The following is a 20,267-nucleotide window of genomic DNA, read 5'->3' as shown; positions in this document are numbered from 1 at the left end:
TTGTGTCGCTCCGAGCCGGGGCTGCAGCGCCGACAGCAGCGCTCCGGTCTGCTCCCCAAGCTCTGTACTTGCTAAGTTATGAAAATATGTGTCTGTTACTTGATTACAGCGGTCTGTTGTACTTTATTATGAACCACAGTAGCACAATCACATTCATGTGTCCTTCATTTCCATAACTCTGCCTAATATATATATATATATATATATATATATATATATATATATATATATTTTAATAAGGTAACGCTGAGTGGCCTTGATGCCTGTCAGTCATGAGTCGCATCTCGTCACCTCTCTGCTGTGTCTGCAGCTGAGCACTGTGACGCATGTCTCTCTCCCCGGCCGGGAGAGTTATCATACCGTGAAATATCAAATAATAGTCGGGCCGTTTATTTGTTTCAATCACTTAACAGACCAGGCGTTTATTTGGGACAGACGTTTAATTCCTTCCTCTCAAAAATCCGGGTTGAAAATGTCACAAACTTCGCCACCTTCTCGGTGAATTATCTGGCATCATTCTGCAAGTGAAGTTGTTGCTGTCACTCATGGTTGCGTACATTTGTACAGCTGTGATTGTGCTACTGTGGTTCATAATAAAGTACAACAGACCGCTGTAATCAAGTAACAGACACATATTTTCATAACTTAGCAAGTGGTCCAACTTCCTCTCTGATGTTCTCCAAGCACTCTCCTTTATTGTCCGGTCTCTGTATGTGTGTACAGCGGTATGGTGGTACAGAGCTCGGGGAGCAGACCGGAGCGCTGCTGTCGGCGCTGCAGCCCCGGCTCGGAACGACACAACAAGCGAGAAAAGCTAGCTGCTCTATTGTTGTGCTAACTGGGGCTAATGCTCCGTGCTCGGCGCCCCGAAGCTCGTTAGCTCCGTACTATACTACCACACTACGCATACAGAGACCGGAGCTCGGGAGCTCCGGGACAGAAACAGATACACAGAGACTTGGACAAAACAGGAGAGAGCTTGGAGGAAAGTCAGCGACGAAGTTGGACTCTGTGTTGCCCAGAGACAGCCGGCACACGGCTCCTAAAATGGCTGCAACAATCCGCCGCATTGTCAACATCCGTTGCCGTTCACTTCCGTTTTGGGTCACTTCCGTTGTGGGTCACTTCCGTTGTGACTTTTGTATTTGTGTTGTGGCTTTTGTATTCGTGTTGTGGCATTTGTATTTGTGTTGTGGCTTTTGTATTCGTGTTGTGGCATTTGTATTCGTGTTGTGGCTTTTGTATTCGTGTTGTGGCTTTTGTATTCGTGTTGTGGCATTTGTATTCGTGTTGTGGCTTTTGTATTCGTGTTGTGGCTTTTGTATTCGTGTTGTGGCATTTGTATTTGTGTTGTGGCTTTTGTATTTGTGTTGTGGCTTTTGTATTCGTGTTGTGGCTTTTGTATTTGGCCTGACACCTCTGGGCCACCGTAACTTTGTAATTTTGGGGAAGAAATTTTTATTAGAAGTGAAAGATCATTGACTACTGACCCTGCCACCTTTCTAGTTTCAAACGGTGTTCTGGGCTTGTTCACTTATGGAAAAGATAAATATCTCTTAGTTTGTATTATTACCTCATTGATATTGTAAGTATTACAATTCTGAGTTTAAATTTCTTCTTCTGAACTAAATAGTGCAACTTAAATGACTTATTCATCAATAGTGTTCATGATTTAATTATAAACAAAGTAAGAATAAATAAAACTAAGTATTTTTCAGGCTCTTTCAGTCCAGTAAAGTTGAGTACTGCAGGTTTTTGTACAGCTGCTCAACCAACTGTGTCACTGTGGCTGTCGAACACAATAATAAACAGCATAATCTTCAGTCTTCAGACTGTTCATCTGCAGATACACCTGCTGTCTGCTGTTGTCTCTGGAGCCAGTAAACCGGCCTTTGACTGACTCAGAGTAGAATTTCCTGTCATTATTATTTTCAACCCAGGCAATCCACTCCAGTTCTTTTCCAGGAGCCTGTCTGACCCAGTTCATGTGGTGGCTGCTGAGTGTGAATCCAGAGGCTGTACAGGTCAATCTGTGAGATTCTCCAGGCCTTTTAACCACTGGTTCAGATTCTGTCAGAGTCTGACCATCAACACCTGTCAAGGCAAAAAAATCCACATTTAGTTACGTTCCCAACAACAATGAAAATATTTGAAATAAAAATCAGCGTAGATTTTCACCTGCCCAGTAGACAGTTAACAGCAGCAGTCCTGTCCTATAGTCCATCATGTTAAACTGTGTGTCCACTGTTCTCTGTCATCCTCTCCGAGTCAGATAAGTAGAGGAGGAAGACATCTGAGTTTTGCATTGACTCCTCCTCACAGTGTAGAACTGGATTTGACTTGGATCTCAGTTACTGTTTGGTGAAACTGGAGAATGAATATTTTCTGATCATGTTTCATTCATTCAACAGAAACTTGTTCATGTTTAGCAGTTTTTGTGCAACTATTTGACAAACTTGTCATTTAAGTTTCTTGCCCCTCATTATAAAGAATTGTGCATCATGTCAAGAATTTGACAAGCTGATCAGTTTTACACTACCACTAAATTGAGTATTTGTAAAAATATTTTAATCAGATCATCAAGAAATGACAACAAATGTTGTTATTTGTGTTGTAATGTTGATTTTCCGATTAAGTTTTTATGAGGCATTCCTTTCAAAGGACATCAAGGGAAATTAAACTGCAGAAGCGAATACTGAACTTATTTAAGTTTTATGTTTCTTTAGATGAAGCACTTTTGAAATGCAGTTGTGAGCTGAAATAATATTGTCATCATTTCACTCACATATTCTGAGTCAAAATATCTCCATTCAATTGTATCATTATTGAATATTTTCAAAAAACAGTTCATGTTTCTTTTACTTTGTTTGATGTGTCTCTTCCTTTTTACTGTAACAGTGAACTGGTGTTGAAATCATTAGTGGTCTGAGGGCTCCTCCTCTGGTGGCTTCATGTTACAAGTGTTCAGGCACTGAGGGGTTTTTGTTCAGGTCTACTGATGGTTTGTGTTATTGTGGCTCTCTGGCACAGTAATACACAGCAGTGTCTTCAGACTGCACATTCTGTCCATTTAGAGTCACTGTGTTGCTGGAAGAGGCTGAGTTGATACTGAACTTGTTCTTCAGGGAATCTTTGATGCGTGTGCTGTATCCAACACCTCCGCTTATAATCCACTCCAGTCGTTAACAGAATAAGAGACCTGACAGGTGATGGTCAGACGTTGACCTGGCTGCACAGTCACAGAGGCTGGCTGTGTCAACCGTTCACACTTCACACCTGTTAAAAAAACAAAATTTTTGTAACAGATGTTTACAAAGTTAAACTGCAAAAGAAGAACTGTTGACTTTGTCAAATCCAGAGAGACTCACATCCAGCTGCCAACAGCAGCAGCAGAGCTACAGAAAACATGGTTGATGTTGAAAGTGACGTGCTGTGAACTCCACTGACAGCCTGATGGGAAGTTTTTATAGCTGAGTAACAAGGAAGCTCACTGAGTTTGCATAGAATCAAACATATGAAGCATCAATGTTGGTCTGACTGGAGCCAATAGAAGAGTCTGTTGACTGTTATTATATCTGCAGAGTGAAAACATGCCTGGAAATCACCTCTGCTTTACACATGATATTTTCATTTCATTACACACTCAACTTACAGAAATGAAACAACTCTAAATGATTATCACAACTGTTCTTAATGTGAATATTACATGAAACATAGATTATGGAAAACATATTCTTTAAAATCAGCATTACAATATTAATGATGATGTGTCATGGAAACAAAAGGAGAAACCACCAAGAATGTTGCTTTCTATAAGCCATGTTTACAGTGTGTTCAGCATGTTTTCAAATCATTAAAACACTTTAAATATGATGTGAGCTGTTTTCCTGAGAGAATGTATTTACTGTCAGCACCTCCTACATCACATTTAAGATTAACTTCAAATGTAAGAACAGCTTGTTGTTATTGCAGCATTTGATCACTTAGTGTTCTTCCAGCAACACAGTGACTCTCCGGGAACCATCACCTTATCGCGGTGGAGAGGTTTGAGTGTCCCAATGAACCTGGGAGCTAGGTTGTCAGGAGCCATGTGCTCCCGGTAGGGTCTCCCAAGGCAAATTGGTCTCAGGCGAGGGGCCAGACTAAGTATGGTTCAAAATACCCCATGAGAAATGAAGGTGTGAGGCGAGAGACCCTGCCCAGAGGAAGCCCGGGGCCCACGTCCGGAGCCAGGCCCGGACGGAGGGCCCGTGAGCGAGCGCCTGGTGGCCGGGTCTGCCACGGGGCCCGGCCGGGCACAGCCCGAAAGAGCAACGTGGCACTTCTCCCTCCCCCATCCCATGGACCCACCATCCGCAGGAGAAACCGCTGGGGTCGGGTGCGTTGCCACATGGGTGGCAGTGGTGGTGGCGGGCCTCAGCAGCCCAGACCTGGGTGGCAGAGGCTGACTCTGGGGACGTGGAATGTCACCTCTCTTGGGGGGAAGGAGACGGAGCTGGTGCGGGAGGTTGAGCGTTACCCGTTGGATCTGGTGGGGCTTGCCTCCACGCACAGCATCGGCTCTGGATCCAAACTCCTGGAAAGGGGCTGGACACTATTCTTCTCCGGAGTTGCCAAAGGTGTGAGGCGTCGGGCGGGTGTGGGGATACTCACAAGTCCCCGGCTGAGCGCCGCCGTGTTGGAGTTTACCCCGGTGGACGAGAGGGTTGCCTCCCTTCGCCTAAGGGTTGGGGGGAAAACTCTGACTGTTGTCTGTGCGTATGCACCGAACAGCAGTTCGGAGTATGCGGCCTTCTTGTCAGTGGGGGACTCCGTAGTCTTACTGGGGGACTTCAACGCGCACGTCGGCAATGACGGAGATATCTGGAGGGGCGTGATTGGGAGGAACGGCCTCCCCGATCTGAACCCGAGTGGTGTTCTATTATTAGACTTCTGTGCTAGTCACAGCCTTCTATAATGAACACCATGTTCGAACACAAGGATGCTCATAAGTGTACGTGGTACCAGAGCACCCTAGGTCAAAGGTCAATGATCGATTTTGTGATCGTATCATCTGATCTTCGACCGTGTGTTTTGGACACTCGGGTGAAGAGAGGGGCAGAGCTGTCCATTGATCACCACCTGGTGGTGAGCTGGTTTCGGTGGCAGGGGAAATCCCTGGACAGACCTGGTAAGCCCAAACGAGTAGTGCGGGTAAGCTGGGAACGTCTGGGGGAGGCCCCTGTCCGAGAAGCCTTCAACTCCCACCTCCGAAGGAGCTTCTCTAGCATCCCTGTGGAGGCTGGGGATATCGAACCTGAATGGACGATGTTCAAAGCTTCCATTGTTGAAGCTGCAGCTGTGTCCTGTGGCCATAGGGTCTTAGGTGCCTCAAGGGGTGGCAACCCTCGGACACCGTGGTGGACACCGGTGGTCAGGGAAGCCGTCCGACTGAAGAAGGAGTCCTTCAGGGACATGTTGTCCCGGGGGACTCCTGAGGCAGTCCTGGGGTACCGACGGGCCCGAAGGGCAGCAGCCGCAGCTGTTGCAGAGGCAAAGCAGCAGGTGTGGGCGAGGCCATGGAGAAGGACTTTCGGGCGGCACCAAAGCGCTTTTGGAAAACTGTCCGTCACCTCAGGAGGGGGAAATGGGGAACCATCCAAGCTGTGTACAGCAAGGATGGGACCTTGTTGACTTCGACTGAGGAGGTCATAGGACGGTGGAAGGAGTACTGTGGTGACCTCCTGAATCCCACCCAGCCACCCTCTGTAATGGAGACAGAGCTGGAGGATGATGGGGTATCATCGCCGATTTCCCTGGGTGAAGTCACTGTGGTAGTCAAACAACTCCACAGTGGCAAAGCCCCAGGGATCGATGAGATACCACCAGAAATGCTGAAGGCTCTGGGTGTTGAGGGGCTGTCTTGGTTGACACGCCTCTTCAACATTGCGTGGGGGTCGGGGTTGGTGCCGAAGGAGTGGCAAACAGGTGTGGTGGTCCCTCTCTTTAAGAAAGGGGACCAGAGGGTGTGTGCCAATTACAGAGGTATCACACTACTCAGCCTGCCTGGGAAAGTCTACTCCAAGGTGCTGGAAAGGAGGGTCCGGCCGATTGTCGAACCTCAGATTGAAGAGGAACAATGCGGATTCCGTCCTGGTCATGGAACAACGGACCAGCTCTTTACTCTGGCAGGGGTCTTGGAGGGGGCCTGGGAGTACAATCTCCCAGTCCACATGTGTTTTGTGGATCTGGAGAAGGCGTACGACCGGGTCCCCCGGGATGTTCTGTGGGAGGTGCTGCGGGAGTATGGGGTGAGGGGGTCCCTTCTCAGGGCCATCCAATCCCTATATTCTCAAAGCGAGAGCTGCGTGTGTATACTCGGAAGTAAGTCGGACTTGTTCCAAACGGATGTTGGCCTCCGCCAGGGCTGTGCCTTGTCCCCAATCCTGTTTGTGATATACATGGACATGATTTCGAGGCGCAGTCGTGGTATGGAGGGGTTACAGGTCGGTGACCTTAAGATCGCATCACTGCTTTTTGCAGATGATGTGGTCTTGATGGCATCATCGGCTGTAGATCTACAACGCTCACTGGATCAGTTCGCAGCTGAGTGTGAAGCGGCAGGGATGAGGATCAGCAGCTCTAAATCTGAGGCCATGGTTCTCAGTAGGAAACCGGTGGATTGCCTACTCCAGGTGGGGAATTTGTCCTTGCCCCAAGTGAAGGAGTTCAAGTACCTCGGGGTTTTGTTCACGAGTGAGGGGATGATGGGGCGTGAGATTGACAGGAGAGTCGGAGCAGCGGGTGCGGTGTTGCATGCGCTTCACCGCACGGTTGTGACGAAAAGGGAGCTGAGTCGAAAGGCAAAGCTCTCGATCTACCGGTCAATCTTCGTCCCTACCCTCACCTATGGTCATGAGCGATGGGTCATGACCGAAAGAATGAGATCGCGGGTACAAGCGGCCGAAATGGGTTTTCTTCGCAGGGTGGCTGGGGTCTCCCTTAGAGATAGGGTAAGAAGCTCAGCCATCCGGGAGGGACTCAGAGTAGAGCCGCTGCTCCTCTGCGTGGAAAGGAGCCAGTTGAGGTGGTTCGGGCATCTGATGAGGATGCCACCAGGGCGCCTTCCTAGGGAGGTGTTCCTGGCATGTCCAACTGGGAGGAGACCTAGGGGTAGACCCAGGACCAGGTGGAGGGATTATATCTCTTCTCTGACCTGGGAGCGCCTGGGGATTCCCCAGTCAGAGTTAGCCGATGTGGCCAGGGAAAGGGATGTCTGGGGCTCGCTACTGAAGCTGCTGCCCCCGCGACCCGACTTTGGATAAGCGGTTGACAATGGATGATGGATGGATGGTGTTCTTCCTGTATTTGCAGCAAAGTGACAGCAGACAGCATCATATAGACAGTATGAAAACTTCTGTCTGATGCTGCTGGTTGGCATGAAAGATTTTTATGTCAGCATATGTTTGAAGACATACAGAGAAACTTGGAGCCTCGAGAGGAAAACAGCTGCTCAGGAATTGAAACCTGTGAGACAAAATGCAAAAACTACATCTGAGTGTTGAGAGTCAGTCAGTTAATATTAATGAGAACACAGAGTCTCCTTTAAGTAACAGAGGAGAGACAAACTTGTCACTGACTGCCCTCTAGTGATTTCATGAAAGAAATTGTAACATTATTTTTCACCTCCATATTGTGACTCATTTAGATCCCACACAATTCAGAAACATTATTGTCTCTAAATCTGTAGACATGTTTAATTAGGGCCCGAGCAGGTCTTGACTCGCGAGGTCCCCAAATTCACTATATGCCGCAAACCTTCTTGTTCGATCTCCTCCCGGGCGATTTCACCGATTTGCACGAAACTTTGCACACAGCATCTGTTGACTCTCCTGACAAAAGACTTTCAAAAGAATTTTGATATTCTAAACAATACTCAAGTTATTAAGTAACAACTTCCTGTACATTTTGCTCAAAACACAAAGTGTTGCACATCACATTGGTCTCTCTGAATGACAGAAACACAGGTGATTACTTCCCCATGAGCCACTAAGGCTCTGTGAAAAAATTATAAACTTGTTTTATTGAACTCCTCCTAGGCCATCTGATCTGCGAGGGCCTGTTCATCGCTGCTTGCAGCTTTAATTTTGTAGTAGTTTTATTTCAGTTACAACATTGTTTCGCTTTCTTCGGGCCTTTTGTCAAGAAATAATTATTATGTTCTTCTGTTTCATTTCAGGTTCCCTGAAATGTATTTTTCAGGAACATATATCAAATTATTATACAATTATGTATGATATAAAATACTTCATGCTTTGTCTCCTTCAGCACAGTAAAGATGAGTTCTGTAGGTTTTTGTACAGCTGCTCAACAACTCCAGTCACTGGTCTGCAAATTGTAGTCAAGCTATGTAGTTCAACTAAATGTACGTCTCCCCAACACTGTAGACAGCAGAGTAAAATACCTGCTGGTTAATCCGTCAAATGTGGATATGCAAGTGATCTTTACGTCACAATTAAATCTTAATGAAAACAATTTGAAAAAATATTTATCTACACAGATACTGTGTATTTTTCAGCAAGTTGTTTTAATGTAGCTTTTATGATGAACATTTGATGTGAATAAAGATATGTCTGTTTATTAAAATTATTTAAAGATTCATATCTCAGATTAGAACTATTTGCTAATTAAAACTTACAGTTCACTGTAACCAGGCATGGACTGGCCATCTAGCGTACTGGGCAATGTCCAGTGGGCCGACGCACATTTTTGGGCCGGGCTGTCATAATTTAATCAAAAAAGTATATTATAAATAAATTTTATCGACCGCAATGGCCCATTGGTTGATTTTCTTGAAGGACATTGGGCTACTCCAATGAAATCTCTCAGCCCCCCCTCTTTTTTCTAAATGCACAATTTAGAGGGGCGGCCCATTGGTCCATCTTCAATATAGACAGTGGACTGAGCCAATCAGGATATAGTACGACAGCGGCCCCACCCCTGCCTGCGCTGTCTCCTGTAACTTCTGCTAGTTTCAAAGTTTTCAGCGCGAGGACTGACAACATGGAGCAACCAAAGAGAAAGAAATTGGGTGCGGAGAAGTTGCGTGCTAAGAGAAGAATCTCACTGTAGATGCTGCAAAATGTGTAAAGATCACAGACATGTTCGCTGGAGGGGCTGCTGTAGCCTCGACGTCCTCTGAGACAGCAATGATCCAGCAACAGCAGGTCGAAGGTGAAGACAGCAGCAAGCAGGAGAGGAGCAGCAGAGATGCAGACTGACTGATAGGGACCGTGTACAGCCAGTAAGCAGGTAGTAATGTTAGGATAATACAGGGACTGTGAGGTGATGGAGGTAGGGTTAGCTCTATTACATGTAGAGTTATAAACGGGTCGGGTCGGCCCGACAAACCTGACTGGACGTCACGTGGGGGGGCGGCAGACAATTCATGCGGGTGGGTCGGGCTGCGTCGGGTTCGGGCTTAAAAACCTGCAGGCCGGGTATCAATATTAATTGGTATTGCATACTTCCCAAAATCTGGCAGCCACGGCACCTTATTCTGATAAAATAGCAAATGGTCAAGACTGACAAGTGTTGGATGAGCAGCAAGTGTCCATTTTAGGCTCCATCATTGCATTTTAGATATTTAGGTTAAAGGTGTGTTGAAAGGCTGCATAGTAATTTGCATGTGTAGAAACCCCTATGCTGTGGTTAAACATGTTTTAAAAAACTGATTTTAAAATTGCTAAATGATAGTAAAAGCTTTGCAATTTAAGCATTACTAAATTAAGTGTAAAAAAAGTATAAAAATATTATTAGCAAAAGGTGCTTTTAACCTCTCCGCACCCACCCGCCCGCCGACGGGCGATTTCAGATAAATGACTGTATGTCTACACTGCGCAGTGACGTATCCCGCTTCAACTTTCATCAATATGGACATACTATACGTCGTTAGAAAGAGGAGAATCTCCGCAATTCATTCATCCAGTTGATTTTGCAGAAATCATGAGCACCAAACCATAAATCATTGATATTCACCAGCATGGTAAACGTGAGACACAAGAAACACACGGCGACTCCCTACCTTTGAAGCGGCCATAAAGCCGTGATATGTGTCCATTCCTCAATTATCTATATTCCAGTTGTCCGTAAGAATCCACTGATCAAAAGCATCAAAATGGTTTTTCATAAAATTATTCCAGCTTGTGAATATCGTCCTGTAAAGTCCATTTGTTTACCGTCTGCCAACTTTGTCCGGCAAATAAAGTTCATACTTTACCGGCCGCACTGAAATGTTTTCTAGTTCCTGTATGGTGATGTTGGGTATGCTTGTTTTCATCACTTTGCTAGCTACAAAATAAAAGTGTCCCCATCTTTTTCTGCTCAGTTTTCACCCCAGCAGAGCCCCTGAAGTAGATCGAGCGCTGCCTGTTTGAAGGACCAATATACTTTGTTTACTGTTTTTCGCTACCTTAGTATAGGAATAGCGTATTGGCTATCGACATGTCAATAACTCAGGCTTCTAGCCAATTATTTTACCTTTCTAATGAGGGCAGGCGTGCCCAGGTCAGGTATTTATGAGCCGAGGGGTTTCCGTGCGTCTGGCGACTCGTGGGCGGACTTTACGCAGCAGACGCATGGTGAAGAGACGCAGCAAACATTTACATTTCTTCGTAGGCATTTTCAGAGTTTACAATGGCGAAAGCCAGGAAGAAATCCAAATATATCCGAGAAGATGACCAGGAATGGACTATAGCATCATCTGATGAGAGTCAAGACAGTGAGTATGACTCTGAGAGAGAGGAGATGTTCGCTCAGGGACTTGACGACATCTTAGATCGGTGAGTAACGTTATCTTTGATCATGTTTTATTTATTTATTTAGCCATGAGTGAAATTTGAATGAAAGTTAGTGGGTGGGTTTTTTTTTATGATTACAGTGAACAGTACAGTATACATTAGCATGTCATAAATGATGCTAAATGGTTAGCGCCCCAGGGCCTAATTAGCCTTGCTAAGCCTAGCTAGCTAGCTAGCTACTCAACTACTCAACTAAAGTTATGTAATCCTTGTAATCCTATCAGTGGCGGCTGGTCTATAGAGGGCGCTCGGGCGCCGCCCCACCCCTCCCCCATGAGAAGAATCACATAAATGATCTTTGAAAAAAATATGAAAAGTATAAAAAATATATTAATGAGCACGGAAATATTATATAGTTATTGAGTAAAATGTATAATCTTCAATAAAATATTAGATCAAAAATGTTCTACGTTGTCTGAAGTTACTGACTGGTGACGTATTTCCGGTTTGGGGCGCAAAAATTTGCGCTCCGTTTGCCCATTGACTCTCGTTATAAGTTACACATGCGCATTCACTCCTCCTCAATACAACAGATAGGAGCATGTTCGGGCGCAATTAAATGCGCCCCAAAGCATTACCGACCCCAACGCGACAGGGGGCAGTGGAGTGACATGCCCCATCACTTGACAGGCAGCAGCGCGCCGGCCACTCACTCGGGTCTTGACACCAGCGTGCATCGGGCAAGACGACCCATGATGTCGGCAGCAGGAGTTATGGAGAAGGAAAATTCCGTTAAATCACTGAAAACAACACCATTCAGCAGGAAATCACCAGAAGAGAAGCTCAGAGTCATAGAGCTTGGACCTGACCAGCCGGACATTAAAATCCAGCAACAATCCAAAGACAGAGGACGAGATTACACCCACTCATTTTCAAGGAGCTGGTTCAGCAAGAAGGCTTGGCTAACAGCATGCCCTGAAGCTAATGCTTTATTTTGCTTTCCCTGCCTCCTTTTTCAGACGTCAGGATCAGACCCAGCATGGATTCAGACAGGTGTGTCTGATTTAAAGCACTTCTCTGAAAAAGGAAAAAAGCATGAACAAACTAGGGTCCACATGGAAAATGCTTTGAAACTAGCCATGTTTGGTCGAGTCAACATTGGTGAGCAGCTTAATGAAGGCTACAGATTAGGGATCCGTAAGCATAATGAGGAGGTGGACAAAAACAGGCACATATTGTATAAAATAATAGACTGTGTCAAGTTCTGTGGTGCATTTGAGCTAGCTCTGCGGGGCCATGATGAAAGTGAAAGCTCTGAAAACCCTGGTGTTTTTAAAGGATTGGTGGATTTTGTAGCATCACTGGATTCTGTTCTACAGGAGCATCTGCAGACTGCTACTGTTTTTAAGGGAACATCTAAAACAGTACAGAATGAACTCCTTGACTGCATGTTCTCAGTTCTGAGAGAGCACATCATCGACGAGATCAGGAGTGCAGACTTTGTCTCTATCCAGGCTGATGAAACGATGGACATCTCCACTCAGTGTCAGCTGGTGCTAGTGATCCGCTATATTGATAAAGCCCATAATGTGCAAGAGAGGTTTTTTGAGTTTATTCCTCTCCAGAGTGCCACCGCTGATTCCATCGCCACAGCACTTTTGGATAGGTTAAGCTCCATTCTCCCTGATGACAAGAAGAGCAAGCTCATTTCCCAGGCATATGATGGTGCAAGTGTCATGAGAGGAGCCACTGGTGGTGTGCAGAAGAAGGTGCAAGATGTGTATGTGAATGCACACAATGTCCACTGTTATGCTCACCAACTTAACCTCATCATGCAGCAGGTGACATCTCACATCCCAGTAGTGAATCAGTTCTTCTCTGACCTGGCTGGATTCTCCGGATTTTTTTCAAGATCTCCAAAGAGAACCAGTGTGCTTGAGTGGTGGCACACAGACTTCCAAGAGCAAGCACAGTGAGATTGAACTTCCATATCCGTGCCGTGAACACTGTGTTTGAGCACAAAGATGACCTCATCCAGTGTTTTGAAACCATCAGGGACTCAGGGGAGTTTGAGCCTTCCACTGTGCGGGAAGCTGGAGGGTTTGTGAGGCTACTGGAGGATGATACTTTCAGCTTCTTCCTGAAACTTTTTCATCACATCATGCCTCATGTGGACATTCTCTTCAGCCAGCTCCAGAAGCGGACCATCGACTCAGTCTTTGTCCAGAGAATCATGCAGCAGTTCACAGACAACATGCAAATGATCAGGTAAATTAATATGTATGTTGTGCTGTGAAATATTGATATTGTGTTAATGTCAATGATGCTTAAACAACTCAGCTATGATATATTCCTGGTTATTTTACCAGGCAATTAAAGCTTAACTTTTCTCTCTGGCTCTGTTCAGAGATTCCATCCCTAATCTCTGTGGAGAACACAGTGCATCTCAGCAGCAGCTGGCCAAGAAACGCCGCACACAGGGCCCAGGTGAACTTCAGAGGATAGCTGCAGAGGTGAGATAGAAGCTAAATGTTTTTGGTTTGTTTTTCACAATCATAGTGCTCTATTCTGCCCTATATAATTATGGGGGAATTAAGTTTATGTTCCTTTGCTCTGTCCCTATCATAGGGTGTCTGCAGGTCCTCTAAAAGTCATTAAATTGTCTTAAATTTGAAATTGTGAAGTTTAGTTGCCACAAATATTTTATCAAATTTCATTTACCCATCTTTTCATTTCTTTCAGTCAAAATGAGTCAAGCTCTTTTGTGTGAAAGTCCTTTAAACCTACCACTGAAACTAATACTGTATTTATACTTTATACTTCCACTTACCTGTTAGTAAGATATAGATTAACCTAACTTACTCTAATAACCATATTCCTCCAGAAATCCTACTTCTGCATGGGACCACACACATAGTACATACCTTTATACTTACCTGCAATTCTTGAATAAAATAGAAGAGAGAGAGAGAGAGAGAGAGAGAGAGACTTATATCCATCTCCATATTGTTTTTAATTGGTGCTTTCATTTTTTTAGGTTTGTGACACTATCTTGGGCCATGCGAAAGAGAGGTTCTCCTTCACCAAACACCTGATCAGTGCTACCCTGCTGCAGGGAGACAAATTCCAGCAGTACAACAGCCAGTTCCCTGAAGCAGCTCTGAACACCACCGTGGAGGCTTACCCACTGCTGAATAAGAACAAGCTGAAAACTGAACTGTCTCTTATCTACAGCAATGAAGAATTCAAGAACTGTAGTGGAGCTTTGGCTCTGTACCAGCTCTTCATGGAGAGCAATCTTCAGGACACCTTTTCAGAGACTGTGGCTCTGCTGAAGATCCTCATCACAACTCCCATGACTACAGCTGAGTCTGAGCGGTGCTTCTCCACACTGAAGAGAATAAAGACCTTCCTCAGGAACACAATGTCACAGGATCGTCTTAATGCACTGGCCATGCTCTCTATGGAGAAGAAACTGATCAAAGACATCCATGACTTTAACCATAGAGTCACTGAGAAATTTGCATCTCTCAAGGAGAGAAGGGCAAAATTGATGTACAGAAAGTAAACATTGTCAACATTGTTGTGCTCATAAGGCAGTGGAGCACAACAAGCCTCCATTTCTCCTCTGTCTTTCCGTTTCATGAAATCTTTTTTTTTTCTTTTTATACTTTATTTTTTACTTTTTCATAACACAAACAAGAGGTCATGTACATACATTCAGTCACATTGAGTGATGCATCCTTTTCTTTCTGCAATCTCAAAATGAAAGTTATATGTTCCATACTGTATGCATCCTATGATGTCATGTATCATATTTTTCCATTGGTTCAGGGTGGGAGGTTCTCTAAGAAGCCAGCATGTGGTAATTGTTTTTTTACATGCTGCCATGAGGATCTTTAATAAATATGTCCCTGTTATGCAGATCCTTTGATATATTCCCCAAGTTAAAAGGAAATTCAAGTAAAGTCAATGTCAAATCCCCAAATCCTCTTTGTTGTAGCCTGTACTTGAGTCCAGAAAGGTTGTAAGGCGGGGCGTTTCAGTAAATCTTATATTGGACGTATATTTATGATTTTGGTATAGCCCCCCCTGGAAAAAAAAGCACCAGCCACCACTGAATCCTATTCTATAATGTCAGGGTTTTCCCTGCCATTATACGGCTTAGGCGCGGCGCCCAAGCGTTTTTGCCTCCCGCCTAAGCAGGGTTCTCCCCAGACGGTGGAACAGCGGCGCTACCCCGCTATACCGCTAGGTCAGCGGCGCTATACTCCGCGCGTGACGGTGACGAGCGTCCGTCCCCCGGCTGACGGCGATGAGCGTCCGTCCGTCCGTACGTGTCTCTCTCTTCCCCCACCCCCCGGGACAGACGGTGCGACGAGGCTCAAAATGAATGTAATTCATTTTGAGCCTCTAATTCCCTTTTATTTAGATTTTTTTTTTCAAGCTTGTAAACAAATTGAACTAGATCTTTTTCACTGACCAGACACTGGGAATATTCCCCCAATTCAATTATTCTGTTTATGTACAGTTATTTCCCTGATGTTTTTGTGTAATATATAATATCATATCCGTGTTTATTTGTTTCCTATGTAAATAACACCCCATTGAAATGCATTTATATATTTTTTCATTATATTTGGTAACATTTGTGCATTGCATTGTGTTTTGTAGGTCACAGTCTGACAGTGACGTGGATTGGGAGCCTCAAAGTAGGACACTCAGACGCCAAACCCCATCTCCTGCTGAAGGTGGTCGGCAGAAGCGGCAACGATCCTCTGCATCCACCAGTGCTACCTCCCCCGCTGCATCTTTCACTGCCCCCTCTGGCTCAGGGGACGCTGCAGCTTCTACACCAACTGCTGGCAATCCCGTGCTGCCAGACGTGCCCGGGGGAGGGGCAGAAGAGGAGGATCCTCCAGAGCACATAGCTCCCACACGGAGGAACAACAGTGGCATGATGTGGGGGATGACGACGTTGAGCCTGCTCAAGTTGCCTTCATGCCGGTGAGACAGCCCGGACCACAGCAGGAGACCAGAGTGGCAACCAGTCCACTGCAGTTTTTCAGACTGTTTTTCACCGACGCAGTGCTCGGGACTTTGATGGCAAACACTAATATTTTGTTGATATTGGCACAGTTATACATACAGTAATAGTGTATTGATAGATAATACAATCCTTGTTTGAAATTCAGTTCAGTATAGTCTGTCATTTTTGTATAATGGTAACTATTCTGTAGTGTCTTGTCACATGACAATATCTCAATATGGCCACCTAGAAGCGTGTGGAAACCCCTCCAACCACCCATCAAATGAATGTGTGAATAAATTATGTTTTGAATCATGGAGAAAGATTTTATAGTCACCAAAATGCTTCAGTAATGTTTCCAGTGTCACAGAAGTGAGTAAAAGCATTTGGCACAATTTGGCCATTTGGAGACGTTTTGGAGACGCCAGTGACACCACAAACTAAAACCTCCATAACTCCCATAAGGGTAGGCCTAGAAGTCTAAAATTTCACCCAGGTGTAGTTGACAAGATGAGGAAGGTATGTGCTGTATTGCCATATGCCTTACATAAAGCACATCTTAGTTATTGTTATTCAAATATGACCCATTATTTTCAAAGACAAAAAAAATGTTTTAGAGCCATGTTTGAACTGATGTCATTTTGGTTGTGTGTATGGTACATGCTAAATAAACACATTCACAGAAACTAGAGGTTGTCAGCTTTCAAATGGCGTATCATACATCCACCTCGGACTTGTAGTTCTTGTGTTATCAGCTTTTCCATTTGGGTATGCTAAATAGGCGAAGTTACTGAAAATAGGTGGGTGTGAACAGGTTAAGACATAGTTGCTTTGCATGAGTTCATAAAGCAGCCCTGTCTTTAGCCTGATATAACAATGTTATAGCTTTAGAGCACCTTTTAACCTGAAGAATTAGAATTGAGCTGGTATATCAGGGAAATTCAGAAAATACATATCAGTGATGATTTCAGTAAAAAGGATGAAAGACTACACAGAGCAGACAAAAGTGGTGGAGTTAACAAAAGATGTTTAACTTCTGATATTTAGGATGCTGATGATACATCATGCTTGAAATAGAATATACCTAAGGAGGTAGAACTATGTGTTGAGTAAATTTACTTATTTGCTTTCCACAATGGTTATTTGATAGACTTCTAAAGTAATGACAAACTGTAAATTTCTCCTTTTTTTTTCGGTTGTGCTCCGCTAATTGTGAGGGGCCGGTCTAAGCCAAAAATGCCAGGGCCGATTTTTTGTCCCACTCCACCCATGAATGTAACTGTTTAGTATAATTTACTCTTACTGCTTTAAGTAGGACATGTCAGACAGTAAAGATGAGTACTGTAGGTTTTTGTACAGCTGCTCAACCAACTCCAGTCACTGTGGCTCTCGAGCACAATAATAAACAGCAGAATCTTCAGTCTTCAGACTGTTTATCTGCAGATACACCTGCTGTCTGCTGTTGTCTCTGGAGATGGTAAACCGGCCTTTGACTGACTCAGAGTAGTAGATGCTGTTACTGTCATATCTGATAGCAGCAACCCACTCCAGTCCTTTTCCAGGAGCCTGTCTGACCCAGTTCATCCAGTAGTCACTGAATGTGAATCCAGAGGCTGTACAGGTCAATCTCTGAGATTCTCCAGGCCTTTTAACCACTGGTTCAGATTCGGTCAGAGTCTGACCATCAACACCTGTCAAACCAAAAAAGATACACGATGAGTTATGTTCCCTACAAAAATGAAAATATGCCAAATAAAACTCAGTGTAGATGTTCACCTGCCCAGCAGACAGTTAACAGCAGCAGTCCTGTCCTATAGTCCATCATGTTAAACTGTGTGTCCACTGTTCTCTGTCATCCTCTCTGCAGTCAGATAAGTAGAGGAGGAAGACATCTGAGTTTTGCATTGACTCCTCCTCACAGGGAGGAAACAGCTGACTGGAGATATTCATCACAACTTGGAAATTAATGTCCAAGAGTCTAACATGTTTTAGTTTCTGTAAAGTGTCAGTCAGTATTAACAACAAAAACACATTTATTCCATAAACAAAGAAATATTATTCTTTGTTCAGACATCTGACACATTAACATACAGGTTTTATTAGAGTTAATGAAATAATAATTAATCCTGTCATCAATGCATTGTTTCTTATCAGTCATTTTGAGAACAGTTGGCAGCACATGAGAATATTTACAACAATATAATAATCTACAGTTTATTTCTGATCAGCAGTATCACTTTTATGAATATTGCTTGATCGTCATATTATATTTCACACAATTATCAGGTGTTTTGAATAGATTTTAGTTTATGTTTCGATCAAGACACGGTGTGATGCAACATGATGCAGTAACTCGGTCTGTGCATCATTTGTTCATTTGATGTTCGATTGAGAGTTCAAAATCAGAAAATGAAATCATTATTCTTCATTTCATTACTTGTGTTCAGTGGACAGACCAGATGAAATGTGTTTCTTTGTTAACTGGCCTCATTCAAAGGAACATTATTTGTTTTCAAATTCCTGACATGCTTCAGTGCTTCTCATATAGAGATCAGTTGTGTTCAGTTTTTGTACAGCTCTGTAGTCTGCTGTGTCACTGTGTCTCTCGAGCACAATAATAAACTGCAGAGTCTTCAGTCTTCAGACTGTTCATCTGCAGATACACCTGCTGTCTGCTGTTGTCTCTGGAGATGGTAAACCGGCCTTTGACTGACTCAGAGTAGTATTTCCTGTCATTATCATTTTCAACCCAGGCAATCCATTCCAGTCTTTTTCCAGGAGCCTGTCTGATCCAGTTCATCCCGTAGTCACTGGATGTGAATCCAGAGGCTGTACAGGTCAATCTGTGAGATTCTCCAGGCCTTTTAACCACTGGTTCAGATTCTGTCAGAGTCTGACCATCAACACCTGTTGAGACAAAAAAATATGCGTGTCATTGGCTTGGCAGCACAGATAAACGTTATCTAACATTAAGATCAGTGTAGGTGTTCACCTGCCCAGCAGACAGTTAACAGCAGCAGTCCTGTCCTATAGTCCATCATGTTAAACTGTGTGTTCACTGTTCTCTGTCATCCTCTCTGCAGTCAGATAAGTAGAGGAGGAAGACATCTGAGTTTTGCATTGACTCCTCCTCACAGGGAGTAACTGGATTTGACTTGGATCGCAGTTACTGTTTGGTGAAAGTGGTGAATGATTGTTTATTGTACATGACTCTTTCCTTCAAGGGAATCTGTTTTTACATCCACATTGGCTGGTGCAACAATATGACAGTGATCTTACAGCATTGTTCTTTTGTTCTGGAATCATTTTTCATCAACTGAAAACCCAGTGACTGTACATTCATACATCAGCTTCTGTGAGGGCTGTGGTGTACCATCAGGGTGAGCTATAACAGTGTCTGAAGTTATAACAATAAAGGCTGAAGACGTATTTAGGAGTGGGGACAAAGACAGTTTTAAAGAGTCAAAGTACAAGTTTAGCAAGGTGGTGAGAGAAGCTAAATGACAGTACTCTGAGAAACTCCAACATCAGTTCTCAGCCAATGACTCTGCTGCTACTGTCTGGAGTAGACTCAGGAAGATCACAAACTATAAACCTACAGCCCCCCACCATCCCTGTGACACCCTTCATGAGCTCCAGCCCAGGATCTCCTCGGCAGGAGCACCTGCTTTTCCACCATGGCCCACCTCTGCACCCTCTTCCCCCCACCACAATGACAACTCTCTCCATCCTGAAGAGGGATGTCAACAGACTCTTTAAGAAACAGAACCCCCACAAAGAAACCAGTCCTGATTGTGTCTCTCCATCTACTTCTGACCTCTTTGGTAATGAAGTCCTTTGAGCGCCTTGTTCTGTCTCACCTCAAAACCATCACTGACCCCCTAATGGAGTCTCTATAGTTCGCCCACAGAGCAAGAAGGTCTGAAGACAATGCTGTGAACACAGAGCTCCACTACATCCTCCAGCATCACAACTCTCCTGTCAGTTAATATTAATGAGAACAGAGTCTCCTTTAAGTAACAGAGGAGAGACAAACTTGTCACTGACTGCCCTCTAGTGATTTTATGAAAGAGACTGTGAAAATATTTGTCACCTTTATATTATGACTCATTTAAATTCCACGAATTTTAGAGACATTATTGTCTCTGAAATTGTAGAAATGTTTTATTTTCTAGTGACCACTTTACTGGGCTGTCTTGGGACGTTTTATTAACAAATAATCTTTATTGTGTTTTGTTTCATTTAATGTTTGCTGTCAATATTTCGCAGGAACAGATTAAAAATATTATGTAATTATGCATGATATAAAGTACTTCATGCTTGGGCTCTTTCAGTCCAGTAAAGATGAGTTCTGCAGGTTTTTGTACAGCTGCTCAACAACTCCAGTCACTGTGTCTCTCGAGCACAATAATAAACAGCAGAATCTTCAGTCTTCAGACTGTTTATCTGCAGATACACCT

At 44.1% G+C, this 20,267-nt stretch overlaps 2 gene segments (V, D, J or C); both read right to left on the bottom strand.

Annotated features, from left to right (window-relative positions):
• Window positions 1-17,199: 17,199 nt before the first annotated feature.
• Window positions 17,200-17,651, bottom strand: LOC115575957 (immunoglobulin heavy variable 3-30-3-like; the record flags this gene model as incomplete). The annotated part of the segment is given in 2 exon segments: window positions 17,200-17,498; window positions 17,584-17,651. Coding segments are annotated over 2 exon segments (348 nt in total), but the record flags the coding sequence as incomplete, so codon positions are not given.
• Window positions 17,652-18,424: 773 nt separating this feature from the next.
• On the bottom strand, window positions 18,425-18,848 carry LOC115575962 (immunoglobulin heavy variable 3-30-like; the record flags this gene model as incomplete). The annotated part of the segment is given in 2 exon segments: window positions 18,425-18,714; window positions 18,800-18,848. Coding segments are annotated over 2 exon segments (339 nt in total), but the record flags the coding sequence as incomplete, so codon positions are not given.
• Window positions 18,849-20,267: the final 1,419 nt, after the last annotated feature.

The sequence above is a fragment of the Sparus aurata genome, chromosome 23 (assembly GCF_900880675.1).
Source record: "Sparus aurata chromosome 23, fSpaAur1.1, whole genome shotgun sequence".
Lineage (NCBI taxonomy): Eukaryota > Metazoa > Chordata > Actinopteri > Spariformes > Sparidae > Sparus > Sparus aurata.
The sequence above is the reverse complement of the archived record's forward strand: the minus strand, read 5'-3'. Positions and strand labels throughout refer to the sequence as shown.